The sequence below is a fragment of the Protopterus annectens genome, chromosome 2.part2, assembly GCF_019279795.1.
Source record: "Protopterus annectens isolate FY-2018-M chromosome 2.part2, PAN1.0, whole genome shotgun sequence".
NCBI lineage: Eukaryota > Metazoa > Chordata > Ceratodontiformes > Protopteridae > Protopterus > Protopterus annectens.
The window spans coordinates 931,641,994-931,668,207 of NC_056730.1; the positions used below are offsets into that span (position 1 = coordinate 931,641,994).

The following is a 26,214-nucleotide window of genomic DNA, read 5'->3' on the forward strand; positions in this document are numbered from 1 at the left end:
CTAAGGATCCTCAGAGGGAATGGAAGGAGTTTACTCGGGGTCTGTTCAATGCCTTAATGGCCATGAAGCCTCCTCAGTGGGTTTCTGTACATAACCCCCTTCCTTGGACTTCTACTCCTTCTAAGTGAGCTAGGGAACCCGATTCCTCAGATGAAAATTCAGAGTCTGATGCTTCCCTGTCTTATTCTTCCCAGATGCCTTCACCTTTGACTTATGTTTCTGATGAATAACAGTCTGTAAGTCCTGAGTCTCCTTTTGAGGAATTGTCTTTGGGAGACACTATAGCCAATATGAAATAGTTTAAGTGCAATTCTTCTCAGGTGTCTGATGTCCAGGAAAAGTATTATGAGCTGCTTCAGGTGGGCACTCCTAAACCTTCCGCAGTACTTCCTGCATCGGATGCCTTGTTAGATGTCTTTATTGCTGCCTCTAAGTCTCCAGATTCTTAGCGTCCTGCTCCTAAGAAATCTGACAGGTTCTATAAGGTTTCTGAGGTTTGACAATTCTTATTAGATGTCCTTCTGCTGACTCTGCTGAGGTGTCAGTCTCCACTGACAAGCCTTTTAAACTTTTGGCCTCTTTTAATCTTTTGCTTTCAGAAAAAAATAATAGGACAATGGAGAGAATTGGTAAGAAGGTTTATACTGCTTCTACTTTGGCCTTTTGGGCCATCAATTATCAGACTAACATGACTAGATATTCTGTGGAGTTCATTGCCCAGGCTTGTAAGGTCATTTCTGATCTTCCAGGCTCTGAAGCAAAATCTTCTGTTCTGTCTATTTTAGGTTCTACCTCTCATGTGGCTCATCACTCTGTTAAGTGTAGGTATAATGTTGCTGATGCATCTTCCAGAGCTGCTACCTTTGGGTCTGTCATGAGGCATTATTCTTGGCTTCGCCTGCAGTCCTTACCAGACGACATTAAGACCAAGTTTCCGGATGCTCCTTTAGATAATAACAATCTCTTTGGGACCACTGCTGCTGAGATGTTTAGGTCTCTTCAGGAAAAAGGTAAACCTTGCACGATCTTCAATGTATCTTTCTATACCCTATCTCTAAATTCTAGAGGAACTATCCTACTAGGCCTGCTTTTGTTCCCAGGTAGCCTCATCAGGCCACCAAAGGTAGGAAGAGTGGTAGGTGAGCTCCTCCGGCTAAGCCTTCTCAGGTCGCTGTGGCTCAGAAGCCTCCTTTCAAAGACGAGCCTGCTTCTTTTTGACTTCTTACTCCCCCCACTCTCCTTTTGGCTCTCCCATTTCCAAGCTGTAATATCAATACCTTGGATTCATGGGTTCTATCTATAATCCGTCAGGACTACTTCATAGTATGGAAGTCTCTCCCTCTTTTTTCAGGGATTCCCCTGCTCCTCTGGAACAACATCCTCATTTCTTGGAGGTCCTTAGGTCCCTGTTGTACCAGGGAACTATTCAACCTGTCCCTCCTTCTCAGGTAGAAAAGGGTTTTTACTCTAGGATGTTCTTCGTCCCTCAAAAGGAAGGCACTTGGAGGTCTGTTCTAAACCTCTCTGCTCAACACATCTTTCAACGTTCCTACCTTCCAGATGCTTATTCTTCAAACCCTGTTTTCTCTCATTCTACCCCAGGTTTTTCTCCCTGGATTTGAAGGATGCTTACCTTCATATCCCTGTTCACCCTCTTCAGGAAGTTTTTATGTTTCTTTGTTTCTTCCTCCTCTCATTTTCAGTTCTCTGCTTTGCCCTTTGGTCTCTCTACTACCGCAAGGGTATTCACAAAATGCCTAGCTCCAACAAGTGCCATTTGCAGGCTCCAAGGCATTCAGATTTTTCATTATCTAGGCAACCTGTTGCTGCAGGTGTCTTCTGCTAGTCACTTGTTACAGGATCTGAAGTTCACCATAATTCTCCTCCAAAGTCTGGGGTTCACTATCAACTTTCAAAAGTCTGTCATGACTTCCTGTCAGGACCATGTGCATCTGGGTTGCAGGACTCATACAGTACAAATGTTGGCCCCTCTTCCACCTCCAAAAGTTCTATCCTTGACAGCTTTCTTTAACTATCTTCTTCCTCTGCCTCCTGTTCCAGCCAGAGAGTTTCTTTGAGTTCTGGGTTCTGTGGACTCTTTTTATCCAGTGATCCCTGTTGCCAGACTGCACCTGCAAAAGCTCTAGTGGTACCTCAAGTCAGTTTGGCTTCAGCATTGTCACCTTCTAGATTTCAGTGTGCCTCTCCTTTGTCTAAAACAGGAATTTGAATGGTGGATTCAGCAAGTTTTCCTCAACCCAGGCCTGCCTTTTTAGCCTCCTGTTCCTTCGCAAGAACTATTCACAGATGCTTCAGACAGGTAGTGGAGGCTTCCCTTGGTCATCTGAAAGTCCAAGGTCTTTGGCCTCCCATCAGAAGCCAGACCATATCAACATAAAAGAGAAAAGAGCTCTGATTCTGGCCTTTCAGGTTTTTCACTCCATGCTCTGTCCAAGCCCTCTGAAGGTGTACACGGACAACACCACAGTGATGTGCTATGTCAACAAGCATTGTGGCACACAAAATCTTACCTTCTCTGCAGTTTGGCACTGTAGGCCTGGAATCTGACTCTCAGTTATCAGATAAGTCTTCAGGTAGTGTGTATTCCCTCAGTGAAAAATTTATTGGCAAGACACCTTGAGCAGGTCCAAAACACAGGCTCATGAATGGATGCTTCACAGAGATGTATTTCTGGACAAAGTCCATCAGTGGGGTATTCCTCAGGTAGATATTTTTGCCCCTCCTCTGAACAGATGATTCCTCTTTTCTGTCCCAAAGTGCCATGCTGTCTGGCATTGAAGATAGACGCCCTTTCTTTTCCTTTTTTTTTTTTTGTGCATTTCCTCCCCTTCCACTACTTTCAAGAGTCCTGCAGAAGATTCATCTGGACTCCCCAAAAGTCTTGTTAGTGACTTCCTTTAGGCCAAGACAGCACTGGTTCCTCCTCTTAATGCATTTGGCCAGGGCAATCATCACAAGTTAGTTCACCGGTTAGACCTCCTCACCCAGGACAAGGGGGTCATTCACCCACCCTTACTTGTCTGATCTTCAAGTGACACTGTGGGTGAAAGGGTTTTGTTTACTTTTTGACACCTCTTCTCTGAGGACCCACTTAAGGTTTTACAGGAGGCAAGAATACCTATAATCAGAAAGTCTCATATGTCCAAATGCAAAAGATTTTCTGTCTGGTGCCATGCTCATAACCAGGATCCTTTTTCATTGGGGGTTCCTCTTGTTCTCTCCTTTTTCTGTGGGTTGCTCCAATCTGACTTGGCCTCCTCTTCTGTAAAGGCCCATTTATCAGCTGTTTCTGCTTGTCTACCCTTGAATCCTCCTTTGGCTTCTAGCTTTGAGGTCAAACAGTTTCTTAAATATTTCCTCCATGACAGTCTGTTCCTTCTCCTTGGAACCTTAATTTTATTTTAGAAAAATTGACCCAGGCTTCTTCTGAGCCTGCAAGTTCAGCTTCTCTACAACATTGTACCTGGAAGACTGTCTTATTACTTGTTCTTACTTCTCCTTGGAGGGTTTCTGATTTTCAAGCCCTTATGGCCATCCCTCCTTTTTTAGTTTTTCACAGGGGCAGAGTATCCCTTCATACTAATCCTGCTTTTATGCCAATGGTGGTCAATGATTTGTCCCTGAATCAGGCAGTTCAGCTCCCTTCCTTTTTCCTTCTCCTCAGTATACTAGTGACAGGGTCTTACATACTTTGGATTTATACAGACAGATAACCAAAAGAAGGGTAAAGTGCTTTAAAGCAACACCAATAACCAAAAACAAAGGCACTGGTAAGGCAGTTTGGATCCCAGTTGATAATGTTCACTGATAACAAAGAAGCTTCTTGATGAAGTTTTAGGATGAAAACATGGTGAATAAGTTAAAGCGTTAGTGTGGACTATTTCTGTGGTGTTCAGTGTGCTTCTTTGCTATCAGTAACCAGTCATCTCACATATCCAGTAGGTATCAGTCAGTAAAATGGCATTTCACCCTCTCTTCATATCTTACCACTAGTGTACCAAAAGACTCTATTCTTGGTGCCGTCCTCTTTAAGATTCTCACGAAGACCCTCCACACATCCACACAACAGGCCTTCCAATGTAGTATGCAGATGACTCCGCACTTATTTGCACACCTCCAGAAAATTACCCAGGAAGCTTTAACAGCCACTGAAACATGGCTTTGTAATGCACAACCCATGCTCAACCCCCCCCCCCAAAAAAAATACTTTATTTTCCCAAATCCCTCTCTTGTGAAAAAACGAAATTTAAAGTCCTCAGTCTTAATAAAACAGCCATTAAAGTCATAGCTCCACAAATTATTAGGGATGATAGTGAATGATGCGCTCAAATTTGACTTGCATGTATAAAACTGCATTAAAAACTTACCAAAAACTAGGTATGTTTTACAGTCAAAAGGTTTCTCACCAATGCAACTAAAAGAACAATTTTCACTACTTACCGCCTTCCCTCACCACTTTATGGTGCTTCCATCCTTACTAACTTCCAGACATTACAAAATCAAAACTTGAACAGTGACTAGATTTTCAGCAAATAACCATTTCAGAACCCAGCACTGTATAGCACTAAAAAGCTTTTATTGGTTAGAACTAACCCATCAGCTAACATATACACAGCTTATCAGCTATAAAATTATCCAGCATCCATCTGCTTGGCCAGCACTAAATACCATTTCAGACTACTATGTTCGCAGTTGATCATTATGATCCAGTGACCAAAAATTCCTCTCTGTCTACAAACTTATCAAATCTGTTGGGCATGGTCTGCACTCATACCATGTTGCTAAGGCCTGGACCTCCTCAGTTGTATCCGTCAGGTCAATACGTTCCCTCCAGTCCTTTAAAACCGTTCTTGAAGACCTCCTAGCCAAACTCTGGCTTTGTTTTTGCCCAGCCCCAGGATAAACTATATCTGTAAATATGAATGTTATTATTTATACCTTACTCCTCCTTACTGTCCCTTCTTCATTCACTTCCTTACTTCAATCCTCTGACTCTTTCCAAACATGTCATAACCCTGTTTTTTTCTCCCACATCATATTGCAATTCCTGTTTGTATTAAACTGACAATTTTTCGTAGCAGTAATTTTAAATCACAGTCATACAAGTCGTATCTATTCTTAATCAATGTTTTTACATTGCACCACATGGGGAATGGGATGCACTACTATTTTAGTTGCATTATAGTGCGTGACGAATGTGAATATAAGCAACAGAGTCTGCACATACACACCCCACACACACACACACACACAGATATATCCGTATATACTCACATATTGTGCCATGTGTCATACTAACCTCCTGTATTGTTGATGGAAATGGAACAGGGTAGATGGCAGTGAATAATTTCATAAGAAAATAAAGGATACTTTCTTTATTGCACACAGAGTAAAAATTTTACACAGACAGACTGGTAGTTTAGTAGTGCTTCGAAAATGAAATGCAGAAATGGAGAGACTATGAACCCTGGCATGTCGGTTTGATGGACATGCAAAGTAAACAACATGTATCTCACATTTCCTATGTGACAAAGCTAAAACAATGAGTGAGAAGGTCACTGAAAAACCAATCCGTAAAAACAAAATGAAAACTCCAGCAAAGCTAGAACTTCCAACGAGTGACCTCCCAAACCTCTTGTATCAGAGGCACATGGGATATATGTAAATGATCCTTATGAACATCAGGTGTTTCAGCTAATTGGTAATTCTGAATTCCCATGACTTGTTTCATCATTTTACTGGATAGTTTCAGGCCAATAAAGCCAAACCCTACTAGCTGTGGATATGCATATTTCGGGCTTGTTATGACCTCGTTAGCACAGCACAATCAGAGTGTTTGACTAAGCATTAGAAACACAGGGCTGTTATACCCATCTGATGTCCATTATCATTAGGGTCGCTGCAAAAATATCCCAAACAACAAACTAAAACAATGAGTGAGAAGGTCACTGAAAAAACAGTCAGTAAAAACGAAATGAAAACTTTTTATTGTTTTTACTAATTGTTTTTTCAGTGACCTTCTTACTCATTGTTTTAGTTTCTTGTTTGGGATATTTTTGCAGTGACCCTAATGATAATGGACATCAGATGGGTATAACAGCCGTGTGTTTCTAATGCTTAGTCAAACACTCTGCTTGTGCTGTGCTGACGAGGTCATAAGGCCGAAATATGCATATCTACCTAGTAGGGTTTGGCTTTATTGGCCTGAAATTGTCCAGTAAAATGGCAAAACAAGTTATGAGCATTCAGAATTGCCATTTAGTTGAAACACCTGATGTTCATAAGGATCATTTGCATATATCCCATGTGCCTCTGATACAAGAGGTTTGGGGGGTCACTCATTGGAAGTTCTAGCTTTGTTGGAGTTTTCATTTTGTGTTTGTGACAAAGCTTGAAGAACAAAACAATGTTGTAGTCAAGTACATATTTATTTATTTAAATTCCATCTGTAATTCAAAATTTTCTGCTTTCAGGCATATACAGAGGAGATGGGCCTTATAGCATTTTGATTGATATGAAAGGAATCCGAGAACTTTATTCTGTTAATATGGATGCTGGTGGCCTAAAGGTATATTCCAATGTCAGTCTCACTTCCCTGATTGATTACCTGAATGAGTACTCCAGCAAGTCACAGTCTTACAGTATTATAGCAGACCATCTGAGTAAGGTTGCCAGTGATCCTGTCAGAAATGTAAGTATGTTTTAAGAAGGTGTGGTATTTATTTTTGTATTTTGAACAAAACATTGAACAGTGCTGAAATGTCAGAAAAGCATCTGTTGTTTCATTATGTTTCATAATAGAAAATGTGTCTATGATTCCATTAAAGTAAAAAAAAAATGTATATCATTGAATATAACGTTATAGTGCACAGTACCAGTAAGGCATTACACATGACAGACTGAGCGGGCAAGGTAGTCTTTTGCAAGATCATCTTGGTTTTGAATTTTACTCTTTCCTTTTCCTGGTTGCAAAGATGACAGCTGTAGTGTCATGTGACTTACAGGCGAAAGACGACCATGTGTTTCACGATCCGGACAACTGGTTCCTGTTGACCTAGTCCAGGAACTACCTGGAAGTGTTCCTTAAATGTACATTCCTATGTCAGCAGTTTCTGGAGTGACCATAAGAGGAAATCCTCTTTGAACTCTTTCACAGAAGATAGCCATTTTAAACATGTAGCTGGAATCTTTTCAATGCAGTTTTTTTTTTCTGAAAATGAAAAAAAAAATGCCAGAAGACAATGCATACCAGAAAATATATAAAAATAAACTTTAATTAGGGCTTTCATTCACTCCAGTGATTTGCGAACTTCATCAGAATAAGGAGAGCTCCACAAACAAGTGCCACTAAAAAAAAAATCAGCTGACACTTGAATAGAAGCAAGCAATCGCAAAAATAATTGAGTGGAGTTATGTATCATCATTTGTTAAAATATTACACAGTCCCAACACAAATAAATCAAGGACTATACAAAATAAAAAAATATCCAACCCTCTTACCAAAAATAACAACACGCAATCTATATTATTTTATAATGTAAAAAATACATGTTAATAAATTAATATTAATATTTTGTTCTGTTTATATTTGTATTTTTGATGGTATTTATTTATTAAAATACATTTATGGGCCTGCATTTACCCACATCAGTAGTTGGACCTCCTTTGTGCAGGCTAATGACTGTAGGCTGCAGCTGAAAAGTGATTCAGGTGGACTAGAGAGGTCACGTTTCATGCTATTTATTAATCATACCAGAGTGTTATCAGAGCCCATTGATGTAGTGTTTTTGGCCGTGGAAAGTACATTGTTGACCTGTTTCATAATGAGGCACTCGTGCTAGTGATGTAAACCTCGCCACAACAATAAATAGAACATGCTGAAAGGATAGATTCCTGTCACAGAGACTCCCCATGCTTTGGAACAAAATTCCAAATTACATCAGGCAGAGCTCCTCACTAACACTCTTCAAGAGAAACCTTGACAAGTGGATGGGTAACAGAAAATACACCCCTGGGATCACTTCATTGACTCTGCTTGACAGAGGATCAGTTAATTAATTAATGGGGCGGCGAAAGCCGACACACTCTGGCTAGGCTTATAAATGCCTTCAGCCAGATAGCTTAGTACCTACCTATGAACCTAATAATGGTTGGCGGGATTGTGGTATGTGGTATTTCGTTTGGCTGTCGGGGGAGAAATTTGAGTTGGCAATGCCCTGCGGTTTAGTGTGGGTGATGCCATTTACAGTATTGACACACATTTCCCCTGAATATTTGTGGTTATCTTTTGCCTGAGAAGCAATTTTTTTCTTCAAATTCACCCTTTGAGGTATTAATTAATCCTCTTATCTGCCTGTTTAGATTGTTCAGGGAGCTTTTAGTATGTATGGCTTTGTTCCTCTTACGCTTGGCCAATATTATTTTTATTTTGTTGTATATCCGACTGATATTGTGATTCAACCGGGGTGGTAATACAAGTGGATGTAGCTCACTCTATACAGCTGTCAGTGTGGCTGTACAGTAGTGATTTTGTAAATAGCTCAGCATATGCTATGGTGTTTACTGAGTTTGGGGTGCTTGGTATTTAGCCATGGTATTGTTTAGTAGAGAGAGGTTAGCCTTGGAATAGTTCCTAAAGATTTTTGCTTTCTCTGGATCTCCAGATTTAATTTTTATTTCAAGCAGTACTGTCTTATGGTCATTTCTGATGAGCAAAGACATTACATTGGGTGAGGAACATCAGCCTCCCGTGTTTGTGAGTACAAGGTCAAGGATGTTTGTACCCCTAGTAGGAGAATGGACCAACTGTTCCAGGATGCTGATATTGAAGCTTAAGAATTCCTTGGTTTGAGCATTAGAAGTGGTGTAGGATTCCCATGCTGATATTAACAAAGTTTAAGAATTCCTTGATTTGAGCATTAGAAGTGGTGTAGGATTCCCAATCTATAGAGGGGTTGTTGAGATCCTCCACAAATATTGTATTGGGTTGCATAGTGAAGGACTCTGGTACATTGAGGTAGTTAGTATGAGCTTCCTGGGACATGGAGGGAACCTATTGGTTGCAAGGATATGGTATGAGACCTTGCACATGTATGAGTTCCAGTGGGTCCTACACTAACTAGTCTGGCTATGAGACTGGTTTTAATATGGACTAAGACTCCTCCACCTTTAGTTACCTCCTGTGCAGTAGCTGGTCTAAAGGGGTGAAAGTTATAACCTTGCATTAATGGATAATCTCCGCAACTTTAAACCGTATCTCTGTTACTATATAGATGCCTACACTGTCCAAGAAGAGGAAGGTTTAAGAGTTTTAACTTTGAGAAGTACCACCTTCAGATATTCCTTCATAGGTTCTGTTAAGTTGGGATGTTTATCAGTTTGGCAGTGCCGAAAAAGGCATTATGGGGGTGTAAAAGGTCTTGGCTAATATCCTGAAGTGTAGCTGGGATATGTGCAGACCATCTTTGGCAAAGCAGCATTTTGTCAACCATGTCCTCCCAGGCTGTCAAATATTGTACTCCCTTAGACTGACACCAAAAGCTAAGTCAGTTGTCAAAATCAGTCATATTTTCTGTTAATAACATGGCATCATCCTTAGAGAAGGTAGTGTGTGCTCAGTGCTAGGCTCATACCTGCCTGAGACATATAATCAGTGAGCTTGATCATATCTCGCTTCATACAGTTAAGGTAGGTACCTCTCAGGTCATTAACACCCATGTGGACTATGACAGAGTCATACTGGTACACATGGTTCAATGACCTGAGTTTCTGTGTGACACGACACATCCAGCTGTGACTCTCTCCTTACTCTGGTGAGGGGGATTTCAGTGTGCCTCACTATAGAATCAGCACTGACCAGGAAGTTTGGCTGTGCACTGGTTTGCTTTAAGGGCTTAGCAGTAGATCATATGTCTGATGCTGCAGGTGTTGCAGTAGACTGTAAGTTGTCAGCAACTTCAGAGCTGCCACTCATTCACATGTCTTCCTGTGACATCATCTATGGCTGGCTGTGTAGCATTGGAGAGTTTCCACTGGCTTTTTTAGTGAGTTTCCCATTTCTGTAACCAAACCAATCTCATGTACTAATGATGTTGAGAGTTCACAGGTGGGCTGTGAAAACAACCTAAGCTCTCACATGGTTCAAGGATTGTGGTCTCCCTAGAAAGGGGGCTGCACATGAGCCATTGGAAGATAATTCCCTTCTTCATGTTGTGCAAACCTTGGAGACAAAACTTATTCTGAGGCCAATCTTCATTCACTCAGGCAACTAGTCTAACGTGGTTTCTAACCAAGTAAGGAGGTTTGTGGTCATGTCCCCCTTGCTACAAGCTGGTGGATAGTCTGAGCCATTCAGTCAGCCCAGTCCTGGAGTTGCAGCTTCAAAAGCACTATCTGATCTGAATCTTCTAAATACTAGTTACCACGAAACCTGAGTATTTTGCCGTTCAGAATTTTGCACTCCTGACCTGTTCTACTTTGTATAGTATTGCAAAGGTAGAAGTGCTGGCCGACAAGTTCTCTGTCCTACATCCAGGGGATTCATTTATACCTTCCTATCATTCCTGTTGATTTTATACCTTATTGCAAAATTCATGCAAGAAAGACCAAAATGAACTCTGGTTACTCCGCTAGATGAGAAAAGAATGGTTTTAAGCCGTCAAGTCCCTGGCAATGCAGATAGCTTTCTTGGTTCTACAAAGCATGCCTAAATCCTGATGTAGACCCCTTAAATCTCTCAGATCTCTGTCTTAGGTTGCTGAATTATTGAAACTACTAAGAAGCTTTCCTTTTGGCAGATGCATTCCTCCAAGTGGAAAGAGTTTAGAGTGCATGTGTAGTGGTACCTGATTCCACCCCATTAGGTTAACTTGGGGGTGATACTCAGCTGTCTCACACATATATACAATTTGGGCATCAGTTACTCCATAGTCAAGCAGTATGTGTGAGCTGCTTCAGTCCATTATGGCCTTTTGGAGACCAGAAGCATGACTTTGTAACCAGCAGGTCCCTAAGAGTATAGTATTGTATTGTACCTCCATCCTTCTTTGAAGAACTCATCCTCTCTATAGGATCTGAATTTTGGCAAACTAAACTTGCTCATCTTCTATTTGAATCCAGTGATTTAGCAACTTTGAAGTTCATCTCTTGAAAATACGTCATCCTTATTGCTGTTTCAGAGATTTCAGAGATGTAACACCTCTTGTGTTGGGAAGCATATCTTGTCTTTCCCAAAGATTCTATGTCTCTAAGGTCTAATCCACATTTCATCCCCAAACTGTTTTTTATTGTCACAGATGTACTCCATTTATCTCCCTAATGGCTTTGTTGAGGAAGGAGTCTGGGAAAGTGAATCTGTCTAACACTGGACACGCCTCTTCAGTGGAAGTATGTGCATGGGCTTGGGAAGACTAGACAGCTGTCCTTCTCTTTTGCTTCAGGTGGGGAAGGCCTCATAACTGCCAAACAAACAGTTTTCAGGTAGACTGCCAGCTATGTCGTCTTTTGCCATCATGCAATAAACCACATGTTGGAGAATGCTTAGTCATTCCACGAGGGGCATCGCTGCCTGTAATAATTGCTTCAGGAATGCCTGCACTGCAGAGACCAGCACAGTGGACACTTGGCCCTCAGTGCACACCTCCCCCAAGCACTATTATTATGACTCCATTAGTCAAGCTTCATTTGGTATGATTTACTTCAGGAATCTCCTTTTTTTTGTCCTTGGTTCCTCCTCTGGCATTTAAACATTGATGAGCTACTACTTGTGATTTGTCCCAACCATAGTACATATCAAGGAGAGTTCTTGACTTTGACTGCAAGTTTGTACTGTAATGCATTTCCAGTTATTACTGAATATGAAGCAAGGCTTTGATAGTAAAATGGTTCTAGCACGCATGGCATGGCATCGACATGGTTCTAGAAGTTGTCATTAAACTCTCTCATTCTGCATGCAGAATTGCAGGTAATTTGAAATTTATGCAAAATATACCATTCCATATATGGTACTTTTTTTGTTACTTCTAGCTAGATAAGTACTTGACAAGGTATTGGGATTCAGCTGTCACTCTGCAAAGAAACTGTTACTGTAAAAATGCATAGAGTAGTAATAGAACTTGGTGCAGTACTGAGTTCATTCCCAAAACCCAGGCACACAATGAAATAAACCCAGCATTACTTAGCAGCTAATATACTTAATGTTCAGCAAAGTTTGAAACATTTTAAATATTAGCTTTTGAATCATGTTTGCTGATGAAATCTTTCATGAATGTTTATATGCAGCTTACAAAAACTGATACAGATTCATTTTAAGAATAGTTTCTTTCATACAGATGTGTTTTTTGATGAGTTTACTTTTAATTGGCAATGAATAGAAGAAGCTCATATAGAGTGATAGAAGAGGCCCATGGTGTGGTGCAGGTATTGCGAAGAAATTAGCAAGTTCCAAATAAAAGCACCAAATAACATTCTTATAGCATTTGTGCCTCACAAAGTCTATGAGTCAGCAGTAAAGTTCAACCCTTTAACTTTACTCCTGTTGCTTTTAATGTGATATATAGATACTAACTCCGTTCATAGCTCACAGGGAGACTGGTAACAGTTTCATTTTAGTATTCTTGTTACAGGATTATCATCACTGAAAGTGAAATGTTGAACTGTATGTTTCTTGTAAAGTAAATAAGATATTTGGATTTTATGTCATTTTTTCCGACTAGATTGATTAGAAAATATTGCTGTTGTACTGCCTCTTAGCGTTAAAATGCAGAATGAAAAAGAAAAATGTCTATAGAGGCAAATATTCTAGTACTATATCCACTCCCAAAATAAATTTTCAAAGCTTAGTGAATTGAGCCCTCAAACTAGTTATGAGCCGTATTCTGTGAAATTAGGGTGGGTTCCTTTATTATAGCAATAACCCACGCCTGGGTGTGGGTAATGCGGGATTTAACCACGGTTGGCGTGGTTTGGTCCCGAAGCCCTCGGGACCAAAGACAACCGTGGTTAAATCCGATTACCCACACCCAGAAGTGGTTATTGCTATATTAATGACATTATTTAAGAAAAGAAATAATTACTTTTCTTAAATAATGGCATTGTATAATGCCTCTTTGCTGCCCTTCCGCAGCTGTCTGGTATTCATGGCAGTTCTGATGTACTGCGCATGCCTACACAGTACATCAGAGTTGTGGGCAAAAGCAACGGAGAACGCAAGATCTCTGTTGCTTTTTACTGTTTCGCTATGTTAAATGGGTTTAACATAGAGGCAGCTTTTAAAATAAGCAACGGAGATCTCCGTTACTTATTTTAAAGCTGTCTCGCTATGTTAAACCCATTTAATATAGCAGACAGGTTTAAAGCAACGGAGATCGCAAGATCTCCGTTGCTTTTACATTGTGTCGCTATGTTAAAGGAGTTTAACATAGCGAGACAGCTTTAAAAAAAGCAACGGAGATCTGCGTTGCTTTTTTTAAACCTGTGTCGCTATGTTAAACTCTTTTAACATAGCGAGTCAGTGTTTTATACTAACGGAAAAAGTCCGGGCGACCGGACCTTTTTCCGTTAGTATATTGAGGGATTTACAACGGGCACGCTGGTTGGGCTGGCCAATCAGCGTGCACGTTTTAGAGGAAGAATTGTGTAATACCAGTTTTATAATACCTAATGGTCATAAAAAATGGCGTGTCTCAGCATTATTGGTTTAGCAACATTCCTGTTTATTTTTAGTGGTGGTGTTTATTACTGATCATCAGTTACTTAAACTTGGTGAAATATTATTTGGATATTAACTGTTTTCTTGATATTTGATAGTATATATGATTTGTTTTTGTCATCATGACTGTCTTATTAGTAAATATAAAAGGTTTGAACCACTTTATTAAAAATGAAGCTTATAAAGTTAATTTAATCTCACCCAAAAGAAATAATTTGTTTTTTAAGAAATCCATTTATTGGCTACAAAACATTCTGTTTTTCAGCAAACAAGCCCTCCAAATTCTCCTTAAATTAATTCTTCTGATGTTTGTGTCTTTCGGCTTTTCCCAGTTAGGGGTCGCCACAGCGGAACTCCACTCCGCTAATGATTGGTAGTGGATTTTTACATACCGGGTTACCAGCCCTGACGCACAACCTTCAACGAAGGCACGCCTCATTCACGTATGCCTCCACACAGAAGACACTCTAGCTGAGAATCGAACGGGACAATGTCTTGCTATGAGGCGACAACGCTACTGCAGCACCACCACCGCAGTGTAAATGAATTCTTCTGATAATAAATCAAAAAGGGTGACAAGTTATTTGCAAAGATGAATTATATAATCATTGATAGGTTATATTGATAATAATAGAATAGCTTTAGTCAGGGTAAAATATATGCATCTTATTTTGATAACTAGTTCAGTCTGTACTCTTTTGTGATTATAAACTCCTTTTTAAATATCTATCAAATGGTTTAAATTAGTTTATCAGAATATAATTTTGACGGGTGACTAATGTCTGCTGACACAGTCAAGGATAACTAACAAGACATTTTTAAAGAGTTCTTGACATCTTTTAATCTAATTTTGTATTGGAATTATAAATATACTTTATCTGGCATCACTCATTTAAATTCTAGAGTTAAATGTCCTATCAGATTAGACTATACATTTGTTTATGTGTTTCTATAATTCATTTAAAAATATTAGTGTATTACCAAAAGTTTTTTCCAATCATTTTCTTCTTCAGGAATTGCCTTGTCTGTTAAATATACAAGAAAATCATATTTTATTGACAAAGCAGTTTTTACTAATTATTGTAAAGAAATTAAATCAGCTATTAAAGAATGTTTTATGACTATTCCCCAAATTGAGATCAATTACTCATAATATTAGGTAGCATTTAAATCATATATGGCTGTTTTTTTTTCCTTTCAATTTACCTTGAGAGTTAGGGTTTAGAACAGAACAGTATAACATTTGATAAATATGTTAATCAGAGATGCACTTGAACCCAAAGACATAGCCCACCCATTTTTACCTTCCATTCATCAACTACCACTCTCCGCCACTCAAGGGAGCCCACAGGACTTTTTGCAGAGGGTGCAAGCCCAGAGCCCCGCCTATGCAGCCCCCCCACCCCACCCATGTAGCCATTCCAGTGTCCCATTACTTGGCTATTTCTTCCCATTTGTCATAGACACTGTTCAAATCTCTCAGTGTGCATACTGTTTTATGCTTTACTTCTACAATGATTACAGATATTTGGATTTCATTTACAACTTTTATTTCAAATTTTATAGCACAAACACTGATAGACATTTACTAAACCTAAACAAAGCAATAGTCTTACAATGAAAACAGACTTAGCATTAAAACTTTACCTTTGAAACCCACATTCAAAGAAAGTGCATCTGGCCAGTGGCAGGGTAAGTTTACCTTTGGGCTGTTTTCAAATCATAGGCTCCTTGCACACATTTGTAGAACCACGCAAAAGTACTTTGATTCACCTTCCTGACTGTATTAATTATACTATGTAATAATTGAATTATATCCCTTGTATTATACAGCACCACTTGTGTGTGTTTTAAATTTATAGTTCTGAACATTTTTCCTTTAAGGAATGAAACAAATCAAATGAACCAATGATGACAACCTGCCCAATTCAGAACATTTCGACCATAAAGGGCCACTCAAACTTCTGTCATACAATCCACCAATATCAATCAATATGCAGAATCTCTGCAGAAGTAAAAGTCACCTGAATAATTCCACATTGAAGAGATCTGAAACCAATGAAGAGGTTGTTGCTAGAAGACTTTATAGTTCAGTGTTTCATTTACAAATGTAGTGCCTGTTGCCCTTGAAGAATAAATTCCCTATGTTACAGTGAAAGAAATGGTAAGCTGGTTTATTGCAGTAGGGAACGAGTGACAAGCTGAAAAACAGGTTCATAGTTATTAGGTGTCTCATCCAAAGGAGGACATACTGAGGAGTGCAGTACCATACCCCCTTAAAATACAAATATACATGCTGTAGGAATAGAACCTACAGCCCTTTGCATAAAGATGCAAGTATGCTACTGCTGTGCTAACACTGCTTTAAAATTCTATACCACAATAATGATACCATTTGCTAAACAAAACAGTTGCACATTTTAAACAGACTTAGCATGAGTAGCAGTAACCTTTGCTTCACTTAAAGCTCACAATTTCTTGAAAATGCTCTTGAAAATAAATTCTACCTGCTAGATCTAACTAGGACATCTTCTCTCTCTCTCTCTGACTCTGTCTGTCTCTCTCTCTCACACACATACACCTCAACTTAGTGCAAGAAATCTAGACAAAGCCTAAAATAAACAGGGACAGATTATAAATATTGCTTTCATGAACTTATAAAATTGCTAAAATAACAGGATGTGTTGATATGCATTTTTCTAAAGGATATTATGTCTAAAACTATTTAGCAACTTCAATTCTTTTTAGGAGGAATATGGGGGGGAACATATGGACATGCTGCAAAAACCTGTACAGCTGAGGAGTATGCTACCTCCCTTAGAGATTTTGTCAAACTGCCCTCCTTTCCACATATGTTTACAATGTTTACTCATTCCAGCCTTGACAATGTACATAAATAGATTTTGTCAAAGTTACACCACCTTTAAACTCCGTTTAAACTTTGTGTTTGTTTTTTTTTTTTTTTTGACAGAAAGGTATAAAGGAACTCATGGCTATGTATATAGTTGAATCTCTCTGTACTGAAGTATTCCTTACAATGATGTTGGTTTAATAAGTAGTGTTTGCATTCAGAAACTTTTACAGTTTTTATTCTGAATTTTATAGCTACATGAATTAGAAAATAACCAATTTCCTTTTCAGAGCCTAAGCTAAAAAGTCCACTCCTTACAAGCATTCCTTCCTCTGGAAAACATCTATATATGCATCATCACAGAGACCTAGTTCAAGACCAATGACAGCACTCCTTTAATGCAGAATTTCAATACCTGCCACAAGTTCAGGCTTACCACCTTAGATGAAAAGGTGATGGTGTCTACATATTCTTAAAGAACAATTCATCTCCAGACTTGCTAGGTGAGATAAGGACGTGGAATTCCTCTACATCCAACTTAGCATTAACAAAACTCCTTAATGTGTCATACCTAACTATAGGTCCCCTCTATGTACCCCATCAGTCCATATCTCCTACCTAACTAATATGGTGTCCCTATGCATTAAGCCTATACCATTATTCTAGGAGACTTCAATCAACTACTCCTCCATTAACTGGGAAACTTGTATATCCTTTAGTATGTATCCCCAGACAGTTCTGGATTTCATCAATACAGGATATCTAGATCAGTTAGCCTGTACCCAAACAAGAGAGATAAAATCCTGGACTTGGTCCTTAACAATATGGGACAACTTTGGTGTCCACCAACTGCCACTTCCTCCCTGGTTAAACTGGACCACAAATCAGTCACATTCATTAGAAGACTGAAACCAAAAGCATCTTCCAATACCTCTGTTTTCAGAGATTATGCTAAGGTTAATCTACTAAAACTAAGCGATGGCCTGAATTATGTGGAATCCTTTACTGTCAAATCCTATGCATATGTACATAGCTGCATAGATACATCTATCCCCCTCCTAAGTAAATAGAAAGCCACATTTAAGAAAATTCCATTTAGTCAAACCCAAATATAAACAGGCTTTGTAATAAAAGAAAACATATTGCCTGAAAAAATTAATTTAACTCTCAAGATGCTAAATACACTCGTGCTAAACTTAATAGGGAGCTCGTTACCCTGATCCAATCAATGAGAACCAGATATGAGGTAAGAAATAGCCAACTAGGTGAAGGGTAACCAGAAAGCCTCCTTTAACTATGTTAGAAACCCCAGAAACAATTTACAGCACTGCACAGAAATAATAGTAAATGATTTTAAATTCCTGGACATAGGCAATTTACTAGCAGACAAATTTAGTTCAAACTTCAAACGTGTGTGTGAATGTGTGTATATGTATATATATATATATATATATATATATATATATATATATATATATATAGATAGATAGCAGAGTGGCCAGAATTCAATATTTTGCACTCAGACATCATAAATTTGCCCTTACACCACCCAGCTAGCTACCACTTAAAAATATACTCAAAAATCTGCCCTTAAAACTTCAAAAAGGGACACATGGTTAACTATTGCCACTTATAACCATGATACTGTTTTTAGTGGTGCATTTCTATCAGGTAGGTATATTTTACACTCTGCACAGTTTAGACAGGTCTAACCATTCTAAACCTTAGAACTATAATGTTTCTGAGACAATCGGAAAAAATGTAGGAATTTCACTATAATAAGTATGCCCATCTACACCCTTGCCTCGTTATATTTTTATTAGTAAGCAAATAATCCAAAGATAACAAAGTACGTGTAACAACATTAGATTATTCAATATGTTAATGATCAAAATGGAACTATAAACATGTCCAATGAAAAACAATCAATAGTCATAACCGCAGTGTACATAGCTGCAGGCATACCAAGATTAAAAACTATATATTTTTTCAGACTAAGATACCAAGCCATTATAATGAAAATGCAATGGGGTTTCATCTCCCAGTGTTGGCTTCTTAACTTACAAGTATCTATGAAACAAAAACATAGACAGCAGCCACTTCAAAAGTAAAAAAGGAAAGAAAACAGTATGTTAGGCTAAATATACGTAATGTTATAATAAATATTCTTCGACATCTTCTCAGCCATGCATGAGTACCCAAGTAAACACAGATAACACTGGCAATCTCTCAGAGAACAGCCACATAGTTAAACTTTAAACTGGAAGATGCAAAATAAACACAGTAGTAAGTTGACCTCCCTACACGAGCACTCATGCATCACCGCCATATGTACATAGCAACACAGCACAGAGGAACAGGTACTGCTGCATGTTATTACTCCCCATACATCACTGCCATATGTACATAGCAACACAGCACAGAGGAACAGGTACTGCTGCATGTTATTACTCCCCATACATCACAGCCATATGTACATAGCAACACAGCACAGAGGAACAGGTACTGCTGCATGTTATTACTCCTCATGCATCACTGCCATATGTACATAGCAACACAGCACAGAGGAACAGGTACTGCTGCATGTTATTACTCCCCATACATCACTGCCATATGTACATAGCAACACAGCACAGAGGAACAGGTACTGCTGCATGTTATTACTCCTCATGCATCACCGCCATATGTACATAGCAACACAGCACAGAGGAACAGGTACTGCTGCATGTTATTACTCCTCATGCATCACCGCCATATGTACATAGCAACACAGCACAGAGGAGCAGGTACTGCTGCATGTTATTACTCCTCATACATCACAGCCATATGTACATAGCAACACAGCACAGAGGAACAGGTACTGCTGCATGTTATTACTCCTCATGCATCACTGCCATATGTACATAGCAACACAGCACAGAGGAGCAGGTACTGCTGCATGTTATTACTCCTCATACATCACAGCCATATGTACATAGCAACACAGCACAGAGGAACAGGTACTGCTGCATGTTATTACTCCTCATGCATCACTGCCATATGTACATAGCAACACAGCACAGAGGAGCAGGTACTGCTGCATGTTATTACTCCTCATGTATCACAGCCATATGTACATAGCAACACAGCACAGAGGAACAGGTACTGCTGCATGTTATTACTCCTCATGCATCACTGCCATATGTACATAGCAACACAGCACAGAGGAGCAGGTACTGCTGCATGTTATTACTCTTCATACATCACAGCCATATGTACATAGCAACACAGCACAGAGGAACAGGTACTGCTGCATGTTATTACTCCTCATGCATCACTGCCATATGTACATAGCAACACAGCACAGAGGAGCAGGTACTGCTGCATGTTATTACTCCTCATGTATCACAGCCATATGTACATAGCAACACAGCACAGAGGAGCAGGTACTGCTGCATGTTATTACTCCTCATGCATCACTGCCATATGTACATAGCAACACAGCACAGAGGAGCAGGTACTGCTGCATGTTATTACTCCTCATACATCACAGCCATATGTACATAGCAACATAGCACAGAGGAACAGGTACTGCTGCATGTTATTACTCCTCATACATCACAGCCATATGTACATAGCAACATAGCACAGAGGAACAGGTACTGCTGCATGTTATTACTCCTCATGTATCACAGCCATATGTACATAGCAACATAGCACAGAGGAACAGGTACTGCTGCATGTTATTACTCCCCATACATCACAGCCATATGTACATAGCAACACAGCACAGAGGAACAGGTACTGCTGCATGTTATTACTCCTCATGTATCACAGCCATATGTACATAGCAACATAGCACAGAGGAACAGGTACTGCTGCATGTTATTACTCCTCATACATCACAGCCATATGTACATAGCAAGATAGCACAGAGGAACAGGTACTGCTGCATGTTATTACTCCTCATACATCACAGCCATATGTACATAGCAACATAGCACAGAGGAGCAGGTACTGCTGCATGTTATTACTCCTCATACATCACAGCCATATGTACATAGCAACATAACACAGAGGAGCAGGTACTGCTGCATGTTATTACTCACCATACATCACAGCCATATGTACATAGCAACATAGCACAGAGGAGCAGGTACTGCTGCATGTTATTACTCCTCATACATCACAGCCATATGTACATAGCAACATAACACAGAGGAGCAGGTACTGCTGCATGTTATTACTCCACTAACAGCCATCAGTCCTAGTAATGTCAGTTCAGTAAGCTTCTCAAGATGCAGTGCGTATCATCGGCAATACCAAAACTCCATACCACACTACTACACCAAGGTTGTTACTTCATTTACGCGGCTTTAAATAAAACAATGCACTTCACCACATTCCCAGTGCACAGTTACTCCACTATTGTTGAATTACAGGAGGGGCGTTATTTTTTTATTTGCTCAGTTGCTCCTGGTAGTAATGTGCTTGCATGTGGAGAAAACAGGAAGAAGATTACTCAACGCTACGGCACAATCCTTCTACATTCTGTTCCCTGTTTAAAAGTAACCTGCACATCTGTTTGCATTTCTGAACTTACTAATATAAAAATACCAGTAAAATCACAAATAAGGTGAGCATAGGTTGCATAAGGCATTCATGATCTTTGGGAATAGATAGTACAACATGTATTTTTTTAACACTTCCTTACCTTGTAGGTTAAACACTGAGAAACCCCATCTACATTTATCACACAAACGACATACTGATAACCTTAAGATAGGTAAAGATATTTCTTTGATAAATTTTCCATAGTGCATGAGAAAATATTTACAAGTTCACATGGAGCCAGGTCATTGATATAGGCTACAGAGAGAGAGAGATGTGCTGTCTGTCTGCAAAAAAAGACAGCTAGCAGGAGTAGCTGACAGTGAAGAGTCAGAGTTGATGTAAAAGCAACAGAGGCATTCACAGTTAGCATCAGTTAAAGATCTGTGTGTCCTTAAAATGGTACAACAAATTGAGAATGCCTGTGCACAAATAAATGTCTGCAGAGCTACTTGTATTTAATTTATGTTTGTGATAGAGATGAGACACCATTAATTTTTCTTCCTTCACTCTGACAATAAATTATGGTTAAACCTTTTCTACACCCGAATCATTAAAATGTAAAATCTTGTCCAAGAGTAGTTCAGATGTTAAAATACAATGTCTGACAATACACAATTTGACATTGTAACACATGAAATTATAATGTTCAGCCTCATTACAAAACCAGATATGGACAAAACCAAAAAGAATCAGAGACAAACACCCAAACTAGGGATACTTTCTAAATGCTGCTGTAACTCACTTACAAATTGCATTTAATTTGACAGTTCCTGTTAAATCAGTCTCCTTTCTTGAGTATAAAAAGTACTTACTTCATATCATAAGTAAGATGTGTGTCTTTTGAGAGGTAGTTGTTTGCTGATCTAAAATTTCCATGATGTTCACTGAAGTTGTAATATTCAATAAAAACTGCAAACGTAAAAATCTTTCTCGCAGGTTCAGAAACCAGATGTTCAGTCTCACTGCAGACTGCTCTCCCAGAACTTGCCTGTCTTAGTAGGTGTGCTGGTTGATGATGGGCATGAGCCTATTCATGAAACCAACAACAGAAAGATCGTAGTAGGGAACAAGTGACTGATACTTTTAACTTCATGAAGGTCCATGTCCATTATTCTTCTGATTAATCCACCATCAAAAGCAGATATCAAATCAGTTAAAAGGAACTGTCAGAACAGCTATGGCTTTTAAAATGTTGACATTTTTTAATAACTCTGATATTACTAAAGTCCTTTTCCTACTAGGAATTTGCAGTAGGTAGACAGGTGCTAACCTGCAGATAGGGAAGTCAATATTATAGTAAATTATTGCTCTGCAAGCATCAGTTGCACATTTCTTGTGACCAGGACACTTATTTTCTGCAGTCTACCGCCATCAGTCACAAACTAACCACAATGGCACAGAACGCCATAGCCATACATCTACCTCTGCATATTTACTTGAGACCTCATTTTCACAGTGAAGAAACACTTCCTTGAACTGTTCTAACTTGTGTTTATGGCACATATATTCTTGGTGTCACTGCTGCCATATGTCTCAAGTGACAAGCTATAGTTGAAAAGAAAAACCTAAAAGCCAGCATCTGCTGCATCTGAAGATTTAATGTTTTACTCATGACATGAAAAATCATGATGATTTATGCTTACTCATGACAAATATGTACTTGGGATGAGGAACTGCGTACCTGGCTTTTTTTATCCATCGTTGCAATGCATCAACATGAATCACTTGATATGGAATATGGCACTTTTAAGGAGACTCCTTTAATGCATGACTATATTTACTTTCTTCCTTGCGTCTGTTTAAACAACACCTCAAAAGACACCTCAAAACACACTGGTTATGCCCCTGCAGCACCCCTGACTAACCTTCTGCTTTCACTACTGATATTTCCTCTTCCCACTAAATTTACCAAAACTTTAATGTTTACTCCTTGGAGGCAGGACTGTAACTGGTGAACTCAAACCAACATACTGGTAGTCTATCCTGTTTGATGTACTGAAATTCCTCATGAATCTGTATAATTATTTATCCTATACTTATTGTCACCTTTTCTATTAAATACCTATTCTGTTTTATTATTACTGGTATTTTTTATTGCAATCCTTTCATTTACTATGTAACAACATTAATTTTAATTTCTATTTGCTACTACTGGAGCTTTTCTCCCTGGGCCTCTACTGAAAATGAAAATATATCCAGTTAGATTAGCCCGGTTAACAAATGTAAAATAAAATAAATAAATAAAATTATAGTCATAATAATAGTAATGTGGCAACTACTGAGGTACACACACTACTAAAACAGTACAAGACTGACATATTCCTGTCTGCACACTTCATAAACATAGGGGTAACAGCCCATAAGAAGGGGGTAGTCTAATTGTTGCAGATTTTCTCCCTACATGGCTGGTCAGATCATCAGTGTTTGTACTGCAGCTAAAGGACAGCCCAACAATGAGGAACGTGCTTACCAGATTTCAAAACCACAACTCCTGAGGGAAGGTGTGTGTATGTGTTTGTGGGGGGGGACTAGCAATGTAAGAAGCTCAGCAGAAATGGTTTACAGATCCTCTCCTCTATACCTTTCACCTGCTATGATTTATCAATAATGCTGTGATCTGGGCCCCCATATTTAGCCTTGCTCAGCCTAAAGTAATAATGTTCCTCATAAAATGAGACCTACATATATGCACACACTTTATTATCTACATAAATTAAAACCTCACTACTACTGACAACAAAAAGGCTAGTATATAAAGACCACGTATTGCAAAAATAAGAAAATGCTCCACTTTCTGACCCTTTGTTATGATTTTTAATGCATGGAGGCCAAGAGGTATACTCCCTGTGGTCCACACTGTGCTTTACAGGAACTCCATCTAGTAGCGACACGTACACAAAATAATCCTCTCTCAGGAAATCACATCATTATCTGTAACTGCAAGACTGCATTAGTCATCTATTATCACGTGAGAAACTCACAACTGAACTACAGTTTTTTTTCATCACTCTTGCCACACTTTTGATCACGCACATATAGATACCGAATTATGACTACAAAGGGCAGGTGGCAGTCCAAGCTAGCATTCAGTGGAGAAATGTTATAGAAAAGTTTTATCTAACCTCAGAAGTGTAGTTCGGCTTGTCTCAGCTCTGTGGTGCAAGAGTTAAATCTCTGACTGAAGATGATCTGCATTTGACCAGCACCCAAGCCCTGGGGGGCAAGCTGGGAAGGAAGGGTCAGTGAGAAGCAGACATTCTCCCCCATCCTGGGGTGGGGGGGGGGGTGGAATGGCATCCTAGTCTGCCACACAGCATCAAAGCTGGCTGTGGCTGATAAAACAGAGTTAGGGCTTGCAGGTGCATGCCTGCCAAATAGAACATGCACTGGAGCCAGAAAAAAACATCTGTGGAAACAAACAGAACTGGGTCTGGCGAAGTGCAAGTTCCCACATATCCAAGCTGCCGCTGGATAGGGTTTACGATAAAAAAAACAAACAAAAAAAATGCCCTCTACAACTAAGTTGGGCACTCAGTGCTGGTGGAGGGGACATGCAGAACAAATTCTTTTTAAGGCTGCCTATAAATGGATCATCTGTTTAGTTCCCCAGTTAGAAGAGTTCACAGCCACTGTGAATGAGCTTCATTACCCCCACAAAAAAAGAAAGAATACAATCAAGCTTTCATAGTTGGTGAAAGGAAAGTATGCCATGTAGACTAGGCCATTGTTCATCAGTGACTCCCATCCACAAAGGGTAAAAAGGCAGAAGTCTGCCACATGGAATGTGCTCTGGTCGAGTCCACAAACAGGTTACTCACCAAACTATATAACCAACAGAATAATAATAAATGGTTTACTTTACATCACAAAACTCTAGCTTTCAAGGAGCAAAGGGAACAAAAAAAAGTTGGACTTAAGTCATTTAACTCTGAAATCGAAATGTCACAGTGGTGTAACTGTTAACAGTTACTGTCTCAGAGCACTTGATTCTCTGGTTCAGTTCCCTACTGAGATGCCTTCTGTGTAGAATTCCTGTTCTCCCTGTGTCTCTGGGTTTTCTCCAAGGTTTCTACTTTCCTCCCAAATTCCAAAGGCACGTTGCTAAGTGAACCAGTAATCCACTAAGCTGCAAGCAGATGTGCGTGTGCATGTGTGTGAGTGATGGACTGGTGTATTCAATCCAAGACTGTGTTGCTTATGGAAATGAGTTCCTTCTCTGCCACGACTCTGAACATGATAAAATGAGTACTGAAAAATGAATTAATGAAATGTAACTGAAAAGCTGTCTACTAGGATCCATAAGGTGCACCATTCCCTGACCTGAACTGCAGAGATGAAGAAAAAGACAGGAAGCTGGATGTTTTGACTCACAAATATGTTATCTGACAAATTACACCCAAAGTATTAATTAGTAGTATGGGGGCACCATAAGTCTTATTCAAAAAATGTAAAAGGCTCAGGACATATAAAAGCCTGCAGCTATGAAAATCCTTTAAGCTAATTTAACCACTAAGTAAAAACAGCTCTCCAGTAATGTTAACTTCAAGGAGAACCCCCCCCCCAAAAAAAAAAAAACATGTTCCAAAAGACACGTAGTTCTTCTTTCCAAAATAAAATTCAAACTCCATAATGGAAGAACTGATTCCTTAAGTGGGTGACATAAGCAGTCTGTTTCAGAAACACTTGGTCTATAGGTTTGGAAGCTGGTAAAAGATCATACAAAAAGTAAACTGATACAACAGAACAGCAAAGATTAACAGAAGAATAAGCCAGACTTGGGGTCGATCAAATGAGAATGCTAGTCAAGTACATTAATTCACTTAAACTGCGAGCACTAAGGCTAATGAAATACTAAATTCATCAGTGCTGGAGAATGACTCCTCGTTGCTGAATGTTTCCTCTAAAAAGCAGTTTAAGAATTTTAAAAACATGCTGAATTGAGCAAAGCACTAACTTGTTTTACTAATTCAATTAAATCTGGTTTCTAAACCTGGAAGCTGCTTAACTGTGCTGCTGAAAGCAATGTAGTATGGCCTGTTGG

The 26,214-nt window shown here is 39.2% G+C and overlaps 1 protein-coding gene across 1 annotated transcript in view; it reads left to right on the forward strand.

Moving 5' to 3' along the window:
* LOC122795855 (xanthine dehydrogenase-like) overlaps positions 1-26,214 on the forward strand; it is a 5,725,158-nt gene that overhangs the window by 1,123,508 nt on the left and 4,575,436 nt on the right. Inside the window, exon 8 of the mRNA XM_044064255.1 lies at positions 6,495-6,712. Within this exon, the coding sequence (XP_043920190.1) occupies positions 6,495-6,712 (218 nt within the window). The remainder of the gene's footprint in view (positions 1-6,494; positions 6,713-26,214) is intronic.